The sequence below is a fragment of the Danio rerio genome, chromosome 16 (assembly GCF_052040795.2).
Source record: "Danio rerio strain M-AB ecotype USA chromosome 16, GRCz13ab, whole genome shotgun sequence".
NCBI lineage: Eukaryota > Metazoa > Chordata > Actinopteri > Cypriniformes > Danionidae > Danio > Danio rerio.
This window is the reverse complement of record NC_141036.1, coordinates 41,807,203-41,830,496: the sequence shown is the minus strand read 5'-3', so window position 1 is coordinate 41,830,496 and position 23,294 is coordinate 41,807,203. Positions and strand designations below refer to the sequence as shown.

At 34.6% G+C, this 23,294-nt stretch overlaps 1 protein-coding gene and 1 long non-coding RNA gene across 19 annotated transcripts in view; one reads left to right on the top strand and one right to left on the bottom strand.

Annotated features, from left to right (window-relative positions):
• Positions 1–23,294, bottom strand: part of LOC147840359 (uncharacterized) — a 42,838-nt gene that overhangs the window by 2,436 nt on the left and 17,108 nt on the right. For 2 of the 16 annotated variants that reach the window (XM_087287601.1, XM_087287602.1), the window contains exons 4-9: positions 4,931–5,102; positions 4,502–4,619; positions 4,346–4,432; positions 4,209–4,252; positions 637–792; positions 129–272 (exon numbers count right to left, since the gene is read on the bottom strand). In XM_087287601.1, coding sequence (XP_087143727.1) covers positions 129–272; positions 637–792; positions 4,209–4,221 — 313 coding nt within the window. In that variant the 5' untranslated portion in view covers positions 4,222–4,252; positions 4,346–4,432; positions 4,502–4,619; positions 4,931–5,102. Of the gene's footprint in view, positions 1–128; positions 273–636; positions 793–4,208; positions 4,433–4,501; positions 4,620–4,930; positions 5,103–15,996; positions 16,145–16,275; positions 16,364–17,079; positions 17,142–23,294 lie in introns of those variants that run through there. The other 14 variants (XM_087287597.1, XM_087287598.1, XM_087287605.1 and 11 more) reach the window with 11 other exon arrangements.
• Positions 8,644–13,881, top strand: LOC141378285 (uncharacterized). Of its 3 annotated transcripts, XR_015511878.1 has the most exons (4): positions 8,793–8,920; positions 9,156–9,240; positions 12,348–12,448; positions 12,715–13,881. It is a non-coding gene; the product is annotated as an uncharacterized LOC141378285 (long non-coding RNA). The 3 variants fall into 3 exon arrangements; XR_015511880.1 differs by lacking the exons at positions 8,793–8,920; positions 12,348–12,448 and adding an exon at positions 8,644–8,757; XR_015511879.1 differs by lacking the exon at positions 12,348–12,448.

Sequence of the window (23,294 nt, the reverse complement as noted above, 5' to 3'; positions counted from 1 at the left end):
ACAGTCAATAATGAATTATTAATAATCGATTATTTCATTAATTGGCATTTATTTTACTCTGGGATTTAACGAATGGCAGCAGTGCTCCAGTTTTCCAGTATTTCTCCAGTCATAAAGAGTGGACTGACCTGAGCTGGACGCCTCTGTGTCGGCGTCCACTCTTGTGTTCTCCAGCTCAGCAACTTTGATGCGTTTGCGCAGTGCATAAGGTTTACCTTCACCTAAAACACTGTGAAAATCATCATCCGCTTTCCGCTTCACTCCTCTTCCTCCTAATGTGGATGACAACACAATGAACAATACACTCTTCAGAATATAAAGATTGAGAAAATCCCCTTTAAAGTGCCCGAATTAAGTTCAAATCAACATCTGAGTTCTGACATGTTTACAGTAGAAAGTGTTCAACTTGATGGAGCATGATCATAATATAATATTGTATTGATTTTGGCCATAATAGATAAATCAATCACTTTGATCCAGACACTGTATTGTTGCCTAGTGGCCAAAATCTCCGCATGCTCACTGGATTTAGCAGCTAACTGAGTGAAACACTTTGCACCCTGCTTCATGTTTCAGAATCTTCAGTGGTGATAAATGTATGGTGCTGAAGCTGTACAAGTTTTGATGGAGACACACCTGAGCTGGTTTTCTCTTGATAGCTGCTCATCTCTGTGTCTCTTGTGTTCTCCAGCTCTGCAACTCTGATGCGTTTCCGCAGACCGTATGGTTTGCCTTCACCTAAAATACTGTGAAAATCATCATCCGCTTTCCTCTTCACTCCTCTTCCTCCTACTGTGGATTAAAACACAACGAACAATAAACTCTAAATCTCAATCTTGATTTTTATTGTCAATATTTCATAAAAAAATCCTAACATTGAGAAAAAATCACCTTTTAAATAGTCAAATTAAGTTCTTAGCGGTGCAGATTATAAATATCAAACACTCAGATTTACAGCAGCAAGTTTGTAAATAATTTCATGCTTCTGTCATATTTCAGGCCCGTAGCCAGAGTGTGGGGGGAGGGGATAGAACAGAATTTGTCCTATACATAACCTCATTTGTCCTATTTTGGCTGCTACACCATCATAAATTGTGAAAATAACCTGTTGAAAAAAGCCGAATCATCTGTTGACGTCACATCAGTGTGACTTCAGCTAATCAGTATGCAAACTCATATTTTTCATGAGTCAAACATCCTCATCCAGCAAGACAACATACAATATGACAAAAGTGAAGTCATCTTTCACTACAAGTAGCCCAACGTTTATTCTTGGACCTTATTCTTGAAGAAGAAAAAAAACACTATGAAGGTTTTGAAGCCAAAAGCGGCCCATGTTCAAGGTAATATTAATACTAATTGGGCTATTTTTGTTATCCATAAACCTTCAAAAAGTGAAGCTCTGCATTATTAATATTATTATGTTTTAGAAGGACAAATTCTGACTGAGGAAAGTTCAATGTGCTTGCCAGTTTATTTTCTCAATAAATGACAAATTTTTTTCATTTAAAACTTTAACTCTTTTTTTAAAATTATATATGATATCCTCTTAAGGGCCAAGATGTTTTTTACATGCATTTTTTTATTTCTCTTTGCTATTTGGGCTTATTGGAACCTAATTAGAATAAAAATCTAAGTATCATCTTTTGATATGATGTACTTTTAGAGAAACATGGTGTCCATATATGTGGACTCGTGGTCTGAATTTACATAAAACTCTTTCCTGAATGTTTTTGAATGCATATATAACATAGCAACATGACTACCAGAGAGTAAAAACAAAATTTTTCCCCCATTTCTGAAAGTTCAGAATAGGGTTTGGGACATTTCATATGCTGAAAACAGTTGCAGGATGACACTGTATGTCTGTAACAAAATATAAAACATTCAAAGTATTTTAAATAGCCACTTCTCCCTTTAAGTAATCGTTACAGAACTCCTATTAGTAAACCAAATCAGTTTAAACTTTCATTCATCCCCTCAGCTGTAACGTTTTTGAATTTAGGGTAGAATTTTGTATTGTATTATGTGCTTTGAGTATTATGTGTGACATGCGTGTATGCTGCAACCAAATCGCCTTCGGGAAATGTATAAAGACTACTTGACTGACTGATGATGATGGACATTCAGACAGCAGTAACGTCACCCCTCAACTGCAAAACGTTTCTCTACAGACAGTGATAACCCAGATGAGAAATTCTACAACAGAAATCAACTAAAGCTAATGAGTCCCTGTCATCTGAGTCGCTTTGCTGATCTTTAAACTCCCGCTTTAATCAGCTATGGTTTTCTTTCTGTCCAATGACAGTGCGCGTTTCATACAAGCGAAAGAGGGTTTAGCTCAACTTGAAGTGAAAGTTGATTTTGGTGCTTGACTGGTTGCAATTTGTTGATTGAATGAACAGCAGGCAGCCAAAGAAAAGAAAAGAAAAGCAAGTGGCAAATAGAGAGAAAAGCATGTCAAACATACTTGACCGTTGTGATGGTACGAGCCATTCTATAGCAGTTCCCCTGCTATTAAAAGGTCAGGGCACTATAAATAAAGACATTTTGCACCACACTGCTAATACGATTTTTGCCATACGCTTATTTCACGCAGTCACCATTTTGAAGAACCAAAGCGAGGCTGCAGTGGGAAGAAACCCAGAAGTATAAGACCAGAACTGTAAACATTGCATTGACAACACAAACCTCAAGCTGTTGCTGATATTTCAAAATGCAGAAATAGTGTGTAAACATCATCATTCAGTGAGTTTAATGTAACCCATTAAAAGCAGATTAGGCATCAAACAACATCACAGTCTCTTTAAGAGTAACACACTCAAGAACTCCTAGACTTCAGTTCATGGCAGCAGGTAAACACTGTGGGGGCTTGCCTGCTTCAGCCTATGTAACACGGTGAGTTGACAGGTGGGCAAATCGAAGCTGGTTTTTAATAAAACAAATATAATCTGCATATAATAAATAATATTGGTAAAGATATTTGCGTATTGCTGCACATCCTGTGTGTATTAAGCAATGTTTAAGCAATACGCACAACTGACTCGCTCTGCGCTGAACTTTAGACCTCCTCTCAGCTGGTCTATTGAACAGTTTAGTTCCTCAAAATAGCAACGTGCCAACAATGCGCCTCAGCACACCTCCTTTTTTAGAGCAGTACGCAAATGTATTTGCTATTTAAACAGCGTGCTGCAAAACGTCAAAATGTCCAGCTGAAACTAGCAAACAACAGTTGCATCACACCTTAAACCGGGTGTATGACAGGGCCCAGACACACGAACACTGAAGCGTGAAGCAGCCACGAAGATCATTCGAGTCATCAAGTGGATCCCTCATCTGTGTTTGCACTCAGTAAACAGCGGTGGGTGAACTGATGACCTTCACGGCCAGTCATTTCTGTTTTATTAACTCGAGTTTGATAAATGGCATCTAAAATGTGTTTGGGAAAGGTTAGCTAACTAGTGCCATTTTCCTTAACTTAGCTGAAAATGAGCTCTGACATCCCTTTTTATTTTCACTGTTCATTCAGAACGGACCTTTGGGTCACTCAGAAGGCAGTGAAATGATAAATTTGTGTCACGTTCTCTTCCCTGATAAGATATACAGCCAAGTGCACAACGTTCCTAGTAACTCCAAGCAATACTTCTGGATTTCTTCCCATTTTCTTCCTATTCGATTTCACTTTTAAAAATGCCGGTCGCGTCAAATCCCTCTACTCTTGCAGATTTTGAGATTAGGGAGCAATAAGAAAATTGTGTCTGAAACACTGCCTGAGTGATCCTACAGCTATGTTTTTGGGGGCTGATGCTCCTGGTAGGGTTTGCCATGGCAAAAACGTTTTAGGTGACAGGTCAGGCTACAGGTATGTGCCAAAAAAATTGGAATAATTTGTTTTAAAAAGTTTAACTTATGTGTTATTAGTTCACAACACACAAAATGAAGTATTTCAATCCTTTGTTTCAATTTAAATGATTATGGATAAACATGAAAAAACTCAAATCCAGTATTTCACAAAATTAGCATATTTCATTTGACCAATAAAAAGGATCTTAAACACACGCTGGCCTTCTGAAAAATGTGTTAATGTACTGTATTATGTCCTCAATATGGAGGCGATCGGCCTTCAACAAGGTTGAGGTACTATTGTAGCCCAAGTTGCTTTGATATCGGCCTTCAGCTCGTCTGCATTTCGGGGTCTGTTCCCTCACCTTCTTCTGTCATGTTCAAGGTCCCGAAAGGTAAATAAGAATATCTGTAAATTAGTGCATGTGACATCAACAGTTCAACAGTAATACATGTGATTCACAACCTGTAATCAAAACTGCACACCTGAAGTAATTCTGACCTACGCTGTTAATGCTGTAGAGGGGACTCTTTCCTCTTTTGTCTGCACCACAGATGAACAATCGGTCTTCGATCTCTGCTAACATTACTGCACAACAGAAATGACGTTGTAATTAAAGAAATCTGATCTGAAATTCCTCTTCGAAATTATTATGACCTGTTAGCTACTGTCTTTGCGTAGGGCACCAGAGTCTGTGCCTGCTTCCCCAAAGAAAGTAACCTTTAGTCTCGATTTAGGGGAAGCTTTCTTTTGACGTTGCCACTGCTGCATGCCTCTGTGTAGTTAACACAATATATTAGTGCAAACAGTTTTAATAAAGTTCAAGCAGTTTTCAGTCAATTAATTTTACGTATTTGTGAGGCTTACAGCTGCTTAAAGGTTTAGTTCACCCAAAAATTGAAATTCTGTCATTAATTATCTACAAATGAAGATATTTTGCATTTAATCCAAGAGCTTTCTAATCCTCCCATAGATAAATCGTTGAATAAAGTTATTTTTGTTTAGCTTCATATAATTATAATTGAACAACTTAAGTCACATGAACTTATTTTGACTATTGTGGCGAGTCAGAGGAAAAACACATACACAAAGCGTTGGTGTTACAAACAGGTCTCCGGAGGGTGATTTATTTATATAGTGAAGTACGTGAAATGAGATGAATATGGTGCTCTTCAGTGGATAGGTGCTCTGGTGCTCCAGGGAGAATGTGAGTTTGAGTGAGAGTTCTGGTGAAGGATCGGTCAACTGCTGGAGTCCGCTAGAGAGGAGAGACAGAGAGACACAGACATTAGCACAGGGAGTCATTAGCTGCGTTTCCACTATCGCGCCTAAAGCGAGCCAGTCAAGGCCAGTCGCGTTTCCACTGTCATTTCCGGGGCCTAATCGGGCCAAAGCAAACCTAATCGGGCTTTCTTGGGGCCAGCGGCCGGCCTTATTAGGCCCGCCAAATACCTTGGGCCAGGCCCAGTTTGGCTAATCGGGAGGACCGGGAGAATTCCCGGTGGGCCGGTCCGTTTTTTGGCCGCGAGGGCCGGTGTCCCTAGCTCCAGAATCTGTTGCTCTCAGCAGTCACACTTTTTAAATTAATTTATTTACTTACTTGACTACAGTCTTCTTATTCATTATTTTACCGCAGCTCTGCTCTGCCTACAGGTTAATGATGATATTACTGATGAGTCAGTCCTTCATATACAACAGTTGTGGTCCAGTGGTTAGCACGTTAGATTACGACGCTGCCGATCCGGGTTTGATTCTTGTCTGAGTATGTTTTTTTTTTTTTTAATTATAGTTTTATTGTTAAGACATATAATACTGTTAGGGTTTTTGAACATTTAAAGTTCTAAAGCAGCTGTTTTCTCAAAAAAAAAAAAATTTTTTTAAAAAAGACGTGATAGTGTAATTAGAAACTGAATTGGAAATGACCTTATTTTAATATAGTCAGTCGTGAACTGCGGTGGGCCGGTCTAAGGCTTAAAACTCCAGGGCTGAAAAAGAGTCCCACTCCGGCCCTGCCTTGGGCCAAGGAGGGCCCGCTGGGGCTTCGGGCGGAGTGAAAGGAGAGGCGGGCAGTTTTCTGGTTGCACATGAGCACATGCGCCAAACAAATAAAGAAATAAGGGAAAGAAAACATCTAGCCTTATAGTCTGGGATCTTTTTGCGTATGATCACCCTTATGTTTCCCTTTTAAAATGTAAGGCTGCTGCATAAAATAATAAAGTAGTTTAAATTTATAGTGACGTTCTTTGCTGCGTTCTCCTTTATGTTTCAATAACGCATAATAATCTTTACACCATATTAAAGACACAGCAGACAGTAAAGGTTTTCCAGAGTTTTTGTCAAGGGTAAAATGTTTGTTTGTGCGCGTTTAAATGCCTGTATGTGTGTGTGAGACCGGGCAAGAGCGCTCCTTCACAGCTCTGTTATGCCGCGAGCGGCTTTTTTCTGTATTTATTTTGGAGATAATACACAATATAAATACAACAGAAAGACATAAAACTTAACAAATTACATGCCCACTTTCATAGACTTTAAACAATATAGTGTCATATCTAGATAAAATAGCCTAAGCTATATTGAAATATAATTTAAAGAATTACAAATATCGGATATATATATATATATAAATCGCATTAAATAAATAAACCAATATAAAATAAACAAAAGCTAGCTATATGTAGGTAGCCTATATACAATACTTAAATCAAACCGTTTTAAAGCCACTTATATCCTAACTTTCATTTTACAAAGACCTGTCTGAAAAAAAAGATTTTCGATATTTTCTAAAAACAATTAACACCGGAGAAGGTTTGAAATATTATTTATAAAGTATTTGGTTGCGATGATATTAATCAAATCGCGCAAACAGAGCATTATTTGGGTGAGTGAAAGCAGAATCTTTCCTACCTTTTTTTCTGTCACTCAGTCCTGCGCAGTGCTCGCTGCTTTAAACGCATCGGGGGAAAGTCCAAACACAAAATGTGTTCTTTATCCTCAAACAACTGTTTATGTTTTTATATGATGTGGTTAAATTTATAAATGAAACTTTAAATGAAGAGCTTTAGTGAATAGCTGCCGAGCGCAACAAATATGGCTATATTTTATTAGGCTACTCGCTCTTGTGCCGGAAACACTTAACACGATGTCTATCAAAACGAGGATGTTATAAAATACATGCCATATCGAGTTATAAACGAGAATTTCTGTGGCTTTATATTATGGATGTGTGCGCTCTCTGTGTTGGGTCCCTCCGTTAGTGGCGAGAGCACTCGATGCACAATGCCAACAGTCGGTCGGCGACTAAAATGTAATGAATGGAAATACACAGGTCTGTGCGTATAGACATTTCATGTAATGCTGTACAGTAACGTGTCATTTGTTTGTTTCGGTTGTCTTCATTTTAATGGTTTCGTTTCGGGATGATTCTATGGTGTGCTTTATCTGCCTGTCCTGATTCCCACTGAAGTGGGCGGGTTGTGTGACGTTTGATTCGGGGACGTTCTGTGGGCGGTGTTTGCGTGACGCGCTATGAGTGAAGAAGATTTTATTCTCTCTGTATGAAGTATTTTCTAAGTGTAAAGCAGTTAATTTTCTCTTCACAAAATGTATGTAGTGTTTGCAGCAAACATGCCAGCCTGTGTTAAAAATACAGTGATATGTCTGTGTAAGATGAGTATGCCTGCACAGGAGCAACACTAGGAGAAGGCTGAGTGACTGATTGTGTAGAATAACTGAATATGTAAAGCACTGATTATTTATGTTAAATACTTCTATGAAGCTATATGTGTCAGAAGTTAGAATGAGTAACATATTATCAAGTTATTATCCTATCATGACAATGTATGTAAACACTTAGTTCCTTTGCATAAGTTGCATCTATAATTTGCTGACATAGACCTGTAACATCTCTGTTGACATGAGCTAGTGGGCTGAGAGCCAAGAATAGCAGGACCCCTTAGACTAGAAAACCTATTCAAAAATGGTCAAAAGTTAAAAAGAGACACATAGGGGTGTGTCAAAAACATAAATAAAGGAGAAGTAGCAGGAGAGACTTTGGAAGGTGTCCAGGAGAGACTTCAGAATGCTCTGGGGTCTGCTCTGCTCTTTCTCGGCTTTATTATGGAGAATAAAGTCTATTTTCTGATATTCAAAACCTCTGGTCTGATAATTTGTAATTGATGAGAAGTCAATATTTACGACAAATGGCGCCCGCACGTGCGGCTGGAAAGAGATAGACGGGTGACACTGGACATGCTGAGGCTTGGAGGAAAAACACAAATATGTGGCCACGATAAAAAACGGTAAGCAATTTTCGCTAATACGTTTGTGTTTTTTCTACCAAGGACCTGCTTGTAACGGTAAAAAGTCACTTGAACTGTTTCTCCAGCTATAAAGAACTACAAGTAAAACTAAAAAAGTAAAAGTAAAGATATAAAAGGAAAACAATGGGGTTTTGAATACCAGAAGAAAATAACAATTTGCATGCAAATGATCTGTGTTTTCCTAAGAGGGCCTTGACGGATAGGATAAACGTTAACTAGTAACTGTTACTCATGTTTGGGAAATTTTTTAATGATGAAGATTATGCCTAGAGCATTTTTAAGTTTTAAAAGGAAGTTCTTAAAGTGTGGTGACAGTTAAGAGATTAAAGCAGATTAATAAAGTAGAGAGAAGCGCGCAAAGACCTCGGAGTACCCGTTCTGTTTTAATAATAATAAATATTATTATTCAGGAGGCTGGGGGAAAAAAGGCAAGAATCCTGTGAAATGCTATTTTTACTGAAGAACAGTAAAGACGGGAGCAGAAGTAACAGGTCACTCAAGAGGAGTGTAGTGGAGAATTCTGTGGTTATAGCTCTAAGGTTAGAGGCTGCTCGGACAGGTCACTCAAGAGGAGTGAGGTGTATTTATGTAATTGTAAGTAGTTGTGTATTTGTCTATGTTGCTGGGGTGCTTAGAAGCTATCACCTTTGATCTAGAGAGACTAGAATAGAGGTGAGGTTCAGGTTACACAGTGTAAGAGATGAGGTTAGGACGAGTGAGAAGTATGATTGTGTTTAGAAGTATGTTTGCAATAAGAGTGAGTTTAAAAGAATTATCGTTTTATATTATAATATAAAAGAAGGACTGCATATGTTGTGTGATTTTATGAACAATAAGATAGAGAGTGATGCAGTTGAGGGAAGATATTGTGATACAGAGGAGGTTTAAGCCTCATAAAATTAATTGAGATCATATTGCATTTGAAAGACACAGACTAAAAACAAGAATATACGAGTTAAACATTTTTCTGAATAATCTCTGTGTGTTTGAAGTGTTTTTAAGTATGAACTATAGGCAGAGAGGGGACTGAAATTCCTGACATGTCGACAGTCTGGAAGAAGGTCTGCTTCAGGAGTGGTAAGAATCTGTCTATTTTAAGAACAAAAGTTTCACAGGACAGATAGAAGCTAAAGAGTAAAGATATATTATAAGGTATTAAATAAATAGAAATATAAAGTAATGTAATAAGATAAATGAAATAAGAAAATATACATGATAGAACAAGATTTAATAAATAAAAAGTGTTAATAAAAATGCAACTAGAAGCTATACTAATAAATATTAAGAAATAAAAAAATTGAAGCATGGAAATAACTACATATGGAGATTAATAGTTATATTGATCAGGAAAAAAATTAAGTTATATTGATAAAAAAAAGATATGTTAATAATTTGAGTAAATAAAGAATTAGAAGAAAAAACTTTAATGAATATTGATTAATTGAAGAGTTAATGATCAAATGTTTAAGGAAAATAAGCTTAAAAAAATGAATTAGGAAAATCTAAGAGACAAAAATGCTAATTTTTGAAAAGGAAAAGAAGCATAGGAAAATGGAGAAAAAAGAAGTCCAAACATTGTTTAATAGAATTAAAAGAGAAGATGTTTAAAAATATATATTATAAAGTAATATAAGATAAAAATTAGAAAAAACAGCAACATTTTGAAGAAAACAAGATTTGGCTTTAAAAGATAAAATTATGTTTAAGTGCAATAAAAAATTGTTGTGGAGTAAGTTGACTGTTGTCATCTGTTTTAAAGTCAGCTACAGGCTGTCATCTGAGCCAACAGCTATTTGTAGTAAAAGCAGTGAGTCAGATGTAAAGCATAGACACTGAGGAGAAATGAAAGAACATAATAGTGAGTTCAAAAATTATATAGTTAATATTTTATGTACTTAAAAGGTAATTGAGAATTAAAAATTGCATTTCAGATAGGAAAAATGCTTAAAGTAAACAAACATGGGGAGTTAAAATAGTACTATGAACTTGAAGCTATTGCAGTAAGGATTTTGAACAGGTATATTAGACATTAGGCCACCATATAGTACTGTTGAATTAAAACAGGTATGGAAATGTTAGAGAAATTAAAATAGTGTAAGATGTAATGTAACTAGTGAGGAAACACTAGAATAAGATTAGGAAAAATAAGTGAAGCACAATCTGAAGCCAAAGAAATTAATTATAAGAACATTTAACAAATAGAAAATTAAGCATATTTACATTTGATAAAAATGATTGAGAATGAAAAATAATTAGAGAAAATAAGTTGTTAAACTACAAAAGGAGTCTTTATTTGATGAATGAAAAAAATGGAAAAAAAAAAAATATATATATATATATATTTTATTAAGTCATGAGCTAAATTCTATATATATAAATTAAGAGGACATAGGGATGAACTTTGGGGGACTGTAGTCTTGTACCTACCAGACATCTCTGAGTACACTGGCAAATGGAAAGGTGTTTGAAAAACACAATGAGCAAAATGGCTGTTGACACTTGTGACATGCTACAGCAGTGATGCAGGCACTGCATACTCAGGTTTTACTGAGGACTGAAAAAGCTACATTTTAAGATGAAACTTTAAATGTGTATTGTTAAATAATATAGTATGATGAATGTTAAATAATTTAGGTTTAAGTTTCAATTGGTTTAATCATAAAGTTCCTTAAACATAGAATGATAAATTACAATGCAGCAGACTAACTAAAGAAAAAGAAAAAGCTTTTGATAAGGCAATAATATCTAAGCATAATATTATTGTGAATGACCTAAATCAAGATTGGATATTGAAAACTGGAAAAATTCAAATCTAGAAAAATTATTTATAGTTAAAGAGAAGATTGAAACAACAATTTTAATGAATTCATAGGACATGATAAGGTCAAAAAGTAACAGTTCTAAATTACTATAAGAAAAATTGAAAGAGAAAAGTGTTTAAGAAAAAGATATTGTTTCACATGAAAACATATGTGAAAAATATATTGAAAAAAAATATTAAGGAATAATAGTTAAAACAGAGCAAAGAGAAATTTACAAAACATACAGTAAGTTTTAGTCAGCTGATAAAAAAGTGCATCAAAATTGTATGAACAACTAGTTTAATGAGAATGCCTTAAGAAATAAATGTTAGCCAAAAGACAGTACCATAAATTAGGACGAAAAAGGAATTAATATATAGCTCTGAAAATTGATTAGTAAAAGAAAGAAGTGTCAAATTCCAACTAAATGATTGTCATTACAGGACTGAGATGCAGATAAAATCAGCCAGCATAGTCAGGGTTAAAATTAAATCAGATGTGGATTTGCCCATAAAGAAAACCACTAAATGCAGAAATAGGTATTAAACACTATTGAAAAGTTTGTGTAAAAATAGGAGCACTAATAGAAACATCTAGATAATGTAATATGCAATCTGTCCTAGACATTTCTATTTAAATTTAAAGTAGTAATAAATTATAAGTAACTAATAATATTTAATTGAAGTTAATTTGATAGTTAAAATAAATGGTTAATCAAGACAGATAAAAGAGGCTTAATGTTTAGGTTATGATTTAAGAAAATCAATAAGAAAAGATTTTCCAGCTGAAGTTAATATTGTATGTAAAGATATGTTCTTTTGGATGATAAATATTTCAAGTGGTTTGGTTTCTATTGAGTTTATTTTAGGTAACTACCAGAGGAGGGTAGAAACTTGTTTGTACTTGTGTAGCTTGGTGAATAGCATATACTGTATACACCAGAATGCATAAAGGGTTATAATAAGGGAGAAGATCATAGTATGGACACTGTCACAATATGTGGATGATTGAATTATCTACAGCTTCACAGAGCTCTAGTTCAATTAAAAGACTTGAGTGGAGACCATTGCTCCAAACAGTGAGATGATGACTGTTTTTGGTGTTGACTAGATAGAGAATTATTCTGTAAACAAGCACTGTTAAGAAACTATGATGAGTAGATGATTGGAGTAATACTAGAAGCAAATTATGAAGCAGGAACAGTTATTACATCTGTGACAAGAGAAGTCTTTCCTAAATTTTGAAATGCCTTCAGAAATAAGTTCATAATGGGTTTGCATTCATGAAGTTAATGAATGATCAATAAATAAAAACATCTAAAGAAGTATGAAAAATTATGAATAAAGCAAAAGAGAGAATAATTGTATTATGCTCAATTACCAGAAATGGCTGAAAGAGATGAAGATGATCCATCAAGACCAACGCTCAATGAAATATTTGAAAATAATAAACTTAATGGGATTAATGTGTTTACAAGTGCATTGGTGAGTGATGGCATGGAAACTGACAGAAACAAGCATCTAACACCGCATCGCATGAACTGCTATTGGGTCGACCCTTGAAAGAAACCTTGCAAGAAACCGCATGACCCTTGCAAGAAACCACATGAAACTTTGCATAAAACCTGGCATATAATCTCACATATAACCATGCACATAACCTCTTGGAATGGTTTGCAAAGATGTCTAATATAGTAGGGACTTTTATGAAGAAACAAATAATTGCTATGTGCAAAGCGATATCTGTGCAGGAAACCAGAAAGGAGCCATGTGAGAGAGCAGAGATATAAGGTCCAATTGGTCCAGCTGATCGAGTCTATCTGTGGATGCTCTGGGGAGCTCAGGAGGAAAGGACCATATCTGGATGAGGGTTACTATATCTGGATTACTATATAAAGGACCATATCTGGATGAAATCCAACAGCTGCCAAAGGGGATGCCATTGATGAGGTACCAATGCCTCAAAGGAGCGAAAGGGAACAACTCCAGCAAAGGAAAGCTGACTGGAAACAGAGGAGCCTGAATATTCCAAAGCTCTTAACTACTAAGTGCCACGTGTGGAAGCAAGAGTTTATCAGAGCAAAGAAAAGAGTGATTCTAATAATGTGCCTGAATACCACATACAGAAGTGCCACAAATCAAGGGATGATGAATGCACAACTGCAGATTCCAGAACTCAGACTCTCAACCACACATCTCCATTAACATCTATTAAAGTCAAGTGAAGATGCTGATAGCTCAGAAGAAGAGAAACAAGGATGAGCAAAGATCAAGATCAACATTTGATGCTTTTTACATTTGCATATTGATTTTGTTTGCATATTGCTTTCATGGTACCTATATATAATATCACTTCAGTATATTCTACATGAGTGTGAAAACTAGCAGCTAGCACTGAACCAACTGAATACTTATGCTTAAAACATTGTTGTCTTTGATGTGTTAAGAGAAAAAGAGAGTACAGTCTTTTACTTCCTTCAAATCAAAAAAGAAAGGGAAGATGTTTGGCTGGACTTCTGTCAAAGTACAGTGGTATAATCTAGTCAATTGATAACAGCTATGTGGCTAATATCAGACACTAGATAGAGGTAATTAAGAGAACTGGATTATGAAATTGCACTTTGGGGTTAAAAGACAATAATATTAAGACTAAAGTCTTAAGAGGAGGGATTGAAGAAGATTTTATTCTCTCTGTATGAAGTATTTTCTAAGTGTAAAGCAGTTAATTTTCTCTTCACAAAATGTATGTAGTGTTTGCAGCAAACATGCCAGCCTGTGTTAAAAATACAGTGATATGTCTGTGTAAGATGAGTATGCCTGCACAGGAGCAACACAGAGACTTCAGAATGCTCTGGGGTCTGCTCTGCTCTTTCTCGGCTTTATTATGGAGAATAAAGTCTATTTTCTGATATTCAAAACCTCTGGTCTGATAATTTGTAATTGATGAGAAGTCAATATTTACGACATGAGCTACTAGCCCGACAGTGGAAACGCGACATGATTTCGGTCTCATTTCTCAACCTCCCGGGCTATTGGCCCGGCCCGGCCCGATTAAAGCCCTGGCTCGCACTGGCCCGATAGTGGAAATGCGGCTATTGAGTGAAATGAAGCTCGTCTTCCTTGTGTTTGGGGATGGCTTATACGAGTGTCTGCTGATGAGCTCCAGCTGGGATCGATCCGTGCTGATTAAGTGACAGCTGGGGTTAATCCGGGACCAAGGCGACGTGGCATCAGCATACTCGCCACTAGGATTGGGGACCGAAACCTGCTAGGTAACCGATACGTACCATTATTAAATCAGCGTATGAATTTCAGTGCCTAATTTTGGTGCTGCAGCAAGGACGTTACGCCTGTTTCACACCACAAGCGAAAGTAGCGCATGAGCAGCGCGTATGGAGAGCAGAAGCAGCACACAGCCGTTTGCCTTTCACACCAGCTGCGTCTGCAGCGCGCAGCTCTCCGGCAGCTTCTGCAGAGATCAATCTATCTCTATGTCTATTCTATCTAGTTATGAACAGCTCTCGGGTGGAATAACTTGAGTGAACATAAAACAAAGCCGAGTAAAACTTTCTTCCTCAGTTTCAGCAGCACAGCACAGCACACAGCGAGCTCACATCATCCAGCATGCGTGTCGAACTACACTACCCACAATACACTTCGCTATGGACTACAACTCCCGTAAATAGCTAGTCTTAAATCGACCACTCCCCTCTCCTGCAACACTAGCGTGCAACTTAAGCAAAACTGATACTAAAATTGTTTTACATTTGGTTTTGTAGTTCGGGCCTAAATAAATGTTTGTTGCAGTTTTTTATCGTTTTAAGTTCATTTGAATGACTATATATAAATCAGTTGATATTTTTAACGCATTTATTGAGTAAAATTTTTACTGTCATTCAATGTGTTTAGGTCATTATTAATGCACGAAATAAACAATAAAAAATAGCACTTATTATTACTCCAGAATAATTATTTTTTAGGAAACAGTGTAAACACTTTCAGAAACATTATTGTAAATGAATGGGAGGGCAAAATAAATCGACTTCAGCTGTAGGCCTGTTAAAGTTTACAGGTGCAGCAATGTGCCTTGATGTACTTGAATGCTAGAAATGTGTTCTCCAACACCCGTATAACGTTACTTGTCAAATAAATAAACAAGGAAGATTATTTTGAGTTTAAGTTATTTAATTATCTTGTTTATGAAGACTGCAGAGTGATGCATGAACAAAAATGACTATGAATAATGTTAAGTATTTTGTGATATATATGTTAAAATGTGCTCCTAAAAGTACGTGGCCCCTGCCCGCCCCCACAGGTTAATAGTAAGCTAATGTAATTTCATAATGCAAATCTTAAATTCATGCTCACCAACAAATGATCAAAGGAAATGTATTAATGTAATACAGTATGAATTTATGTTTACTTTAAACTGTAATCATATTGTTCTGTTAAAATTATTTTTAAAAATATTTTGTCAAATAAAATTATTTTGTAGAGTCATCCACCATCATTTTGGGGCTAAAAAGTATCGATTCAGGCACCGTTTTGGCACCGGTATCGTTTTAAAAGTATCGATTAGGCACCGGTATCGAAAAAACCCAAACGATGCCCAACCCTACTCGCCACATTATGTTTTTGGTTCCTTTCGGGGCATTGATAAATGCTTATCCAGTAAATCTATGGGAGGATCAGAAAGCTCTTGGATTAAGTCCAAATGATCTTTATTTGTGTTCTGAAGATAAACAAAGATCTTATGGGTTTGGAACAACATTAGGGTAATTAATGACAGAATTTTCATTTTTTGGTGAACTAATCTTTTAGGATCAACTGAAATTAGTTTTCTTCAGAAAAATGAGCATGTCTGCTTTTTCAGGAGACAGACAAGCCCGCTCCTGGCTGATAATGTCCCCAGCAGTGGAAAATGTACGCTCTGAGGTTGTGGATGATGCTTGCATGCAAAGATACCTTGATGCCAATTCTGAAAGCATTGGCAGAGTGTCATTTATGTCCCACCACCAGGTTACTGGACTTACTGAGGACAGTGTAGACGGAAGCAGTCTGTACTTATTTATTATCTCTATATCTCCTCTGTAGTGCTGCTGACGCTGGTCTGCATTCTTGCTTCAATTGCCATGTCCTCCACAGCAAACAGCTCCTCAAGGCAGAAAGCTTTGGAATCTTCTATTAACAAATGAGTAAAGAAATAAAGACAAATATAAAACTATATAAAAAATAAATTCAAACAAGTTAATTTTCTTCTGAATTAAATAAAATTAAATAGGAAAAAATAGGATTTCTTTATATTTTCTTACTAGTGCTGTTGTTGCAGATGCACTGTCTTCATCAGAGATGTCATTTCGGTTACCTGCTAAGTGCCTGTTCTATCTGCTCAGTCGGAGTCTATATTCAATAAAAAACTAGGTCACACTGAAGAAGATTTCTATTCTCTCTGTATGAAGTATTTTCTAAGTGTAAAGCAGTTAATTTTCTCTTCTCAAAATGTATGTAGTGTTTGCAGCAAACATGCCAGCCTGTGTTAAAAATACAGTGATATGTCTGTGTAAGATGAGTATGCCTGCACAGGAGCAACACTAGGAGAAGGCTGAGTGACTGATTGTGTAGAATAACTGAATATGTAAAGCACTGATTATTTATGTTAAATACTTCTATGAAGCTATATGTGTCAGAAGTTAGAATGAGTAACATATTATCAAGTTATTATCCTATCATGACAATGTATGTAAACACTTAGTTCCTTTGCATAAGTTGCATCTATACTTTGCTGACATAGACCTGTAACATCTCTGTTGACATGAGCTAGTGGGCTGAGAGCCAAGAATAGCAGGACCCCTTAGACTAAAAACCTATTCAAAAATGGTCAAGAGTTAAAAAGAGACTTAGGGGTGTGTCAAATAATCCTGTATAAAAATTGTAACAAACACACTGAAACTTTAGAAGGTGCAGGAGAGACTTTGGAAGGTGTCCAGGAGAGACTTCAGAATGCTCTGGGGTCTGCTCTGCTCTTTCTCGGCTTTATTATGGAGAAGAAAGTCTATTTTCTGATATTCAAAACCTCTGGTCTGATAATTTGTAATTAATGAGAAGTCAATATTTACCACAAATGGCGCCCAACGTGGGGCTGGACAGAGACGAACGGGTGACACTGGACATGCTGGGGCTTGGAGGAAAAACACAAATATGTGGCCACGATAAAAAACGGTAAGCAATTTTAAGCTTATACGTTTGTGTTTTTTCTACCAAGGACCTGCTTGTAACGGTAAAAAAGTCACTTGAACTGTTTCTCCAGCTATAACGAACTACAAGTAAAACTAAAAAAGTAAAAGTAAAGATATAAAAGGAAAACAAAGGGGTTTTGAATACCAGGAGAAAATAACAATTTGCATGCAAATGATCTGTGTTTTCCTAAGAGGGCCTTGACGGATAGGATAAACGTTAACTAGTAACTGTTACTCATGTTTGGGAAATTTTTTAATATTATGAAGAATATGCATAGAGCATTTTTAAGTTTTAAGAGGAAGTTCTTAAAGTGTGGTGACAGTTAATAAGTTAAAACAGATTAAGGTATAGAGAGAAGCGCGCAAAGACCTCGGAGTACCCGTTCTGTTTTAATAATGATAAATATTATTATTCAGGAGGCTGGGGGAAAAAAGGCACAAATCCTGTGAAATGCTATTTTTACTGAAGAACAGTAAAGACGGGAGCAGAAGTAACAGGTCACTCAAGAGGAGTGTAGTGGAGAATTCTGTGGTTATAGCTCTAAGGTTAGAGGCTGCTCGGACAGGTCACTCAAGAGGAGTGAGGTGTATTTATGTAATTGTAAGTAGTTGTGTATTTGTCTATGTTGCTGGGGTGCTTAGAAGCCTTCAACTTTGATCTAGAGAGACTAGAATAGAGGTGAGGTTCAGGTTACACAGTGTAAGAGATGAGTTAGACTGAGTGAGAAGTATGATTGTGCTTAAAAGTATGTTTGCAATAAGAGTGAGTTTAAAAGAATTATCGTTTTATATTATAATATAAAAGAAGGATTGCATATGTTGTGTGATTTAAGAACAATAAGATAGAGAGTGATGCAGTTTAGGGAAGAGATTGTGATACAGAGGAGGTTTAAGCCTAATAAAGTTAATTGAGATCATATTGCATTTGAAAGACACAGACTAAAAAGAAGAATATAGTTAAACATTTTTCTGAATAATCTCTGTGTGTTTGAAGTGTTTTTAAGTATGAACTATAGGCAGAGAGGGGACTGAAATTCCTGACATGTCGACAGTCTGGAAGAAGGTCTGCTTCAGGAGTGGTAAGAATCTGTCTATTTTAAGAACAAAAGTTTCACAGGACAGAAAGAAGCTAAAGAGTAAAGATATATTATAAGGTATTAAATAAATAGAAATATTATAAAGTAATGAATAAGATAAATGAAATAAGAAAATATTAATGATAGAATAAGATTTAATAAATAAAAAGTGTTAATAAAAATGCAACTGGAAGTTAGACTAATAAATATTAAGAAATTCAAAAATTGAAGCATAGAAATAACTACATATGGAGATTAATAGTTATATTGATCAGGAAATAAATTTACTAAATCAGTATGAATAAAAATAGATAAGTTGATGATTTGAGTAAATAAAGAATTAGAAGAGAAAACTTTAATAAATATGGATTAATTGAAGAGTTAATGATCAAATGTTTAAGGAAAATAAGTTTAAAGAAAAATGAATTAGGAAAATCTAAGAGACAAAAATGCTAATTTTTAAAAAGGGAAAAGAAGCATAGGAAAATGGAGAAAAAAGAATTCCAAACTTTGTTTAATAGAATAAAAAGAGAAGATGTTTAATATATATATATATATATATATATATATATATATATATATATATATATATATATATATATATATATATATATATATATATATATATATTAAACAGATAAAATAAAAATTAGAAAAAAAAACAGTAACATTTAAAAGAAACTAAGATTTGGCTTTAAAAGATAAAATTATGTTTAAGTGCAATGAAAAAAATTGTTGTGGAGTAAGTTGACTGTTGTCATCTGTTTTAAAGTCAGCTACAGGCTGTCATCTGAGACAACAGCTATTTGTAGTAAAAGCAGCGAGTCAGATGTAAAGCATAGACACTGAGGAGAAATGAAAGAACATAATAGTGAGTTCAAAAATTATATAGTTCATATTTTATGTACTTAAAAGGTAATTGAGAATTAAAAATTGCATTTCAGATAGGAAAAATGCTTAAAGTAAACAAACATGTAGAGGTAAAATAGTACTATGAACTTGAAGCTATTGCAGTAAGGATTTTGAACAGGTATATTAGACATTAGGCCACCATATAGTACTGTTGAATTAAAACAGGTATGGAAATGTTAGAGAAATTAAAATAGTGTAAGATGTAATGTAACTAGTGAGGAAAAACTAGAATAAGATTAGGAAAAATAAGTGAAGCACAATCTAAAGCCAAAGAAATTAATTATAAGAACATTTAACAAATAGAAAATTAAGCATATTTACATATGATAAAAATGATTGAGAATTAGAAAAAATAAGTTGTTAAACAGCAAACAAAAATAGATAAATAAATTAATTAATTAAAAAAAATTGGATAAAAGGAGTCTTTATTTGATGAAGGAAAAAATGGGAAAAAAAATAATTTATTAAGTCATGAGCTAAATTCTATATATATTAATTAAGAGGACGTATGGATGAACTTTGGGGGACTGTAGTCTCGTACCTACCAGACATCTCTGAGTATACTGGCAAATGGAAAGGTGTGTGAAAAAACACAAAGCAAAATGGCTGTGGACACTTTTGACATGAACTTTTTGCCCAGGATTTACTGAGGACTGAAAAAGCTACATTTGTTCAGAGACATTCAAAAGAGACACTAACAAGAGACTGATGAACTGATCAAAAAGAAAAAACTCTCCACCAGAACTTTACATCAGCTGAGTCAAATAAAGAAGCCAGCCCAAAGAGAGAGGGGGAAACACTGTGCCCTGATATGAAGGAAGTTCAGGACAACATAGAAAAGACTGTTGCACCAATCTGGAGCTAGTTGTCTCAGGTTGCGAGGGGGGATAGCCTGACAGTCCATCTCAAAGTAGCTCCTAGTCCAAATTACGTTCAAGCATTACAGAAGGAAAATTAAGAACAAAAGTTTAGCTACCCATTCTTGTATCAAATATCAAATCAGACTCCTGTCAATTTTAGAGAAATTATTATCATGCAAATTTGTAAAAAAAAAAAAAAAAAAAAAAGTGTTATAAGGTAATTTTAAGGTGAAACTTTAAATGATGAAATTATATATTATGATGAATGGTAAATAATTTGAGTTTAAGTTTCAGTAGGCTTAATAAAAGTTCCTTAAACATAGAAGGATAAATTACAATGCAGGGTGGTGACTAAAGAAAAAGCTTTTGCTAAGGCAATACATAATTTGGAGAATAAATAAGAATGGAACTAAGTATTTAAGTTCAAATCAAGTAAAGGAAAATCTTAACATAATTGTATTGTGAATGGCCTAAATCAATATTGGATAGTGAAAACTGGAAAAATTCAAATCTAGAAAAATGATTTATAGTTAAAGGAAAGATTGAAATAACAATTTGAAATAAATTCATAGGACATAAGGTCAGAAAGTAACAGTTCTAAATTGCTATGAGAAAAATTGAAAGAGAACAGTGTTTAAGAAAAAGATAATATTTTACATGAAAACATATGTGAAAAATAATTAGAAAAAAAATTAAGGAATAATAATTAAAACAGAGAGAAATTTACAAAGCATACAGTAAGTTTTAGCCAGCTGATAAAAAAGTGCATCAAAATTGTATAAACAACTAGTTTAATGGGAGTGCCTTAGGAAATAATTATGAGCCAAAAGAAAATAACTCAAAGATAAAAAAGAAATTAATATATATATCAGAAAATAAATTAGTAAAGGAAAGAAGTGTCAAATTCCAACTAAATGATTGTCATTACAGGACTGAGATGCAGATGAAATCAGCCAGCACAGTGAGGGTTCAAATTAAATCAGATGTAGATCTGCCCAGAAAGAAAAAACACTCGATGCAGAAATAGGTATTAAACACTATTGAAAAGTTTGTGTAAAAATAGGAGCATTAATAGAAACATTGACTGTAATATACAATCTGTCCTAGACATTTCTATTTAAATTTAAAGTAGTAATAAATGTATAAATGACTAATAATTTTTGATGGAATCTAAAGGCAATAATTACATATGAAGACAAAACAAGATTATGTTTAGGTTATGATTTAAGAAAATCAATAGGAGAAGATTTTCCAGCTGAAGTTTATATTGTATGTGAAGATACAGTAGGTGAGAGTTCAAAGTGGCTATTAACGCCGCGGCTTGTACCGCCGCCGTTTGAAATAGGTGCCGCTCTGTTTTTAGTGTATGACCGCAGTTTGTGAATGAGCCGCCAGGGGGCGCAAAGGGACGGGATGCGAACGGACAGAAATAGCCCATACAGCTACTGTGCTTGTAAATGATATTAAACAATAAGTCAAAGCATTATAATTCCTTCATTAATCATTTAAAATTTGTTAACACGCTTTATTGTAAACTTTTTAAGTGCAAAGAGGATTCGTTTTGGAAAATAGAATTGAAGAAGTAAAAGACAACTAAAATGAAAGCACAAACATTTAGTACAAATAAGTAGTCTTAAATAAATAAATAAATAAATAAATAAATAAATAAATAAATAAATAAAGCAGCCTAAATATAGAAAGATGTTCAGTGTTTGCTATTTTGATAGGACTAAGACAAGACATTTTCATTTATGTTTTATTTCTGTTTTTATTTCCATTTTCGTTGTTGATTATATTTTACTATCTCATTTATGTCTCAACAATTGTACATAAACGAATAATAAACGAATAATGAAAATAAATGAATAATGAAAATAGGCCTAAATAAATTATTTATTTAAAGACATTGCCGTACAGTACGTGAAACACTGAGAAAAATAAATTGACCTACCTTAAGCAGATCACTAAAAGTATAATAAAAATATTTTTATATATTATATATATTTATATATTATTTTATTTTTAATAATTTAGTTTCAGTTCTGTTCAGTTTTTTTTTTTTGCTTTTTTTTTTCAAAACGTCAATGTTCTCCTGTAAAGTAGCTATAACTGTTGTTTTGGTTTTTTTTTTTTTTTTTTTACTTATGGCTCAGTATGTTTTGTATTTTAACTTCATATTCAGTCACCTTGCATATGTGTGTGAAATATAATGCCGCATAACCGCGGAAAAAGAAGAAAAAGCTGTCAAAGGTTAGAGCTAATTCATCAAAATTAGCTATATTAAAATACAGCATTTATGTTAATACTGGCAGAGTGTGAACAAACTCAAGGCTAAGATATGCGCTTGCCTTTTAATGCATTTGCGGCCTTTTTATAGGCTACAGGCAACTATGTATAATAATGTTTTTTTTTTCTTTTTTTTTGTATGGTAAAGGACAATGCACATTATGTTATTGATGTAAACTTAGGCTAAAACTTACCATTGATAAACGTGACCTACCTCAAGCAGATCACTTAAAGTATAAAAAAAATAAAGTAGGCTATATGTATATATATATATATATTCTTAATAAACTTCACAGCCACAAATATAAAAAACACAACTTGTATTAAAACTGGGCGAGGATTAGAAAGAATACGATGCTTGTTATATAATTTAAATTTTTAATCCAATTTCTGCAAGCACATTTTTTCATTCGCTACTCTGCCAGAAACTTTGCCGCCGGAGAGCACCTCAATAATGTAAACATTTGTTTAAAGATGGAGCGCAAGATGTGCCGAGTGGCAACATGTGAAGAACGATGGCAAAGCTAAGTGTGATTATTGTAATAAACTAAGTTATAAAGCAGAGTCCCGACCAACAGGACTAAGCATATGCGGTTGGCTCATTCTTCACGAATATAGAATTAAAATAATGGCGCGTTAGGTTCACAAAGCAGCGCATTCTCTCCGCCTCATCGTTTAACCAGCGGGACACGCTGCTGAAGCAGGAGAGACACTCCGTCATTCATAATCTTAGCTGATGTATCGGAGTCGAATGAATATCAAAGAGGAATTTTCTTTTAACAGTCCCGATATGTTTAATCTTTTTATTTATTTTTTTTTCGTGTCATTTCTCTTCAGCAAATTATATATATTTTTAAAGCTGCTTGATTCTTTTAAAACCGAAAGCAGAGCCCGTGGTGTTTTTCCATAAGATACTCCTTTATGAATGTTTTAATTTTTTATTAAAGTCTTTAATGTGCTT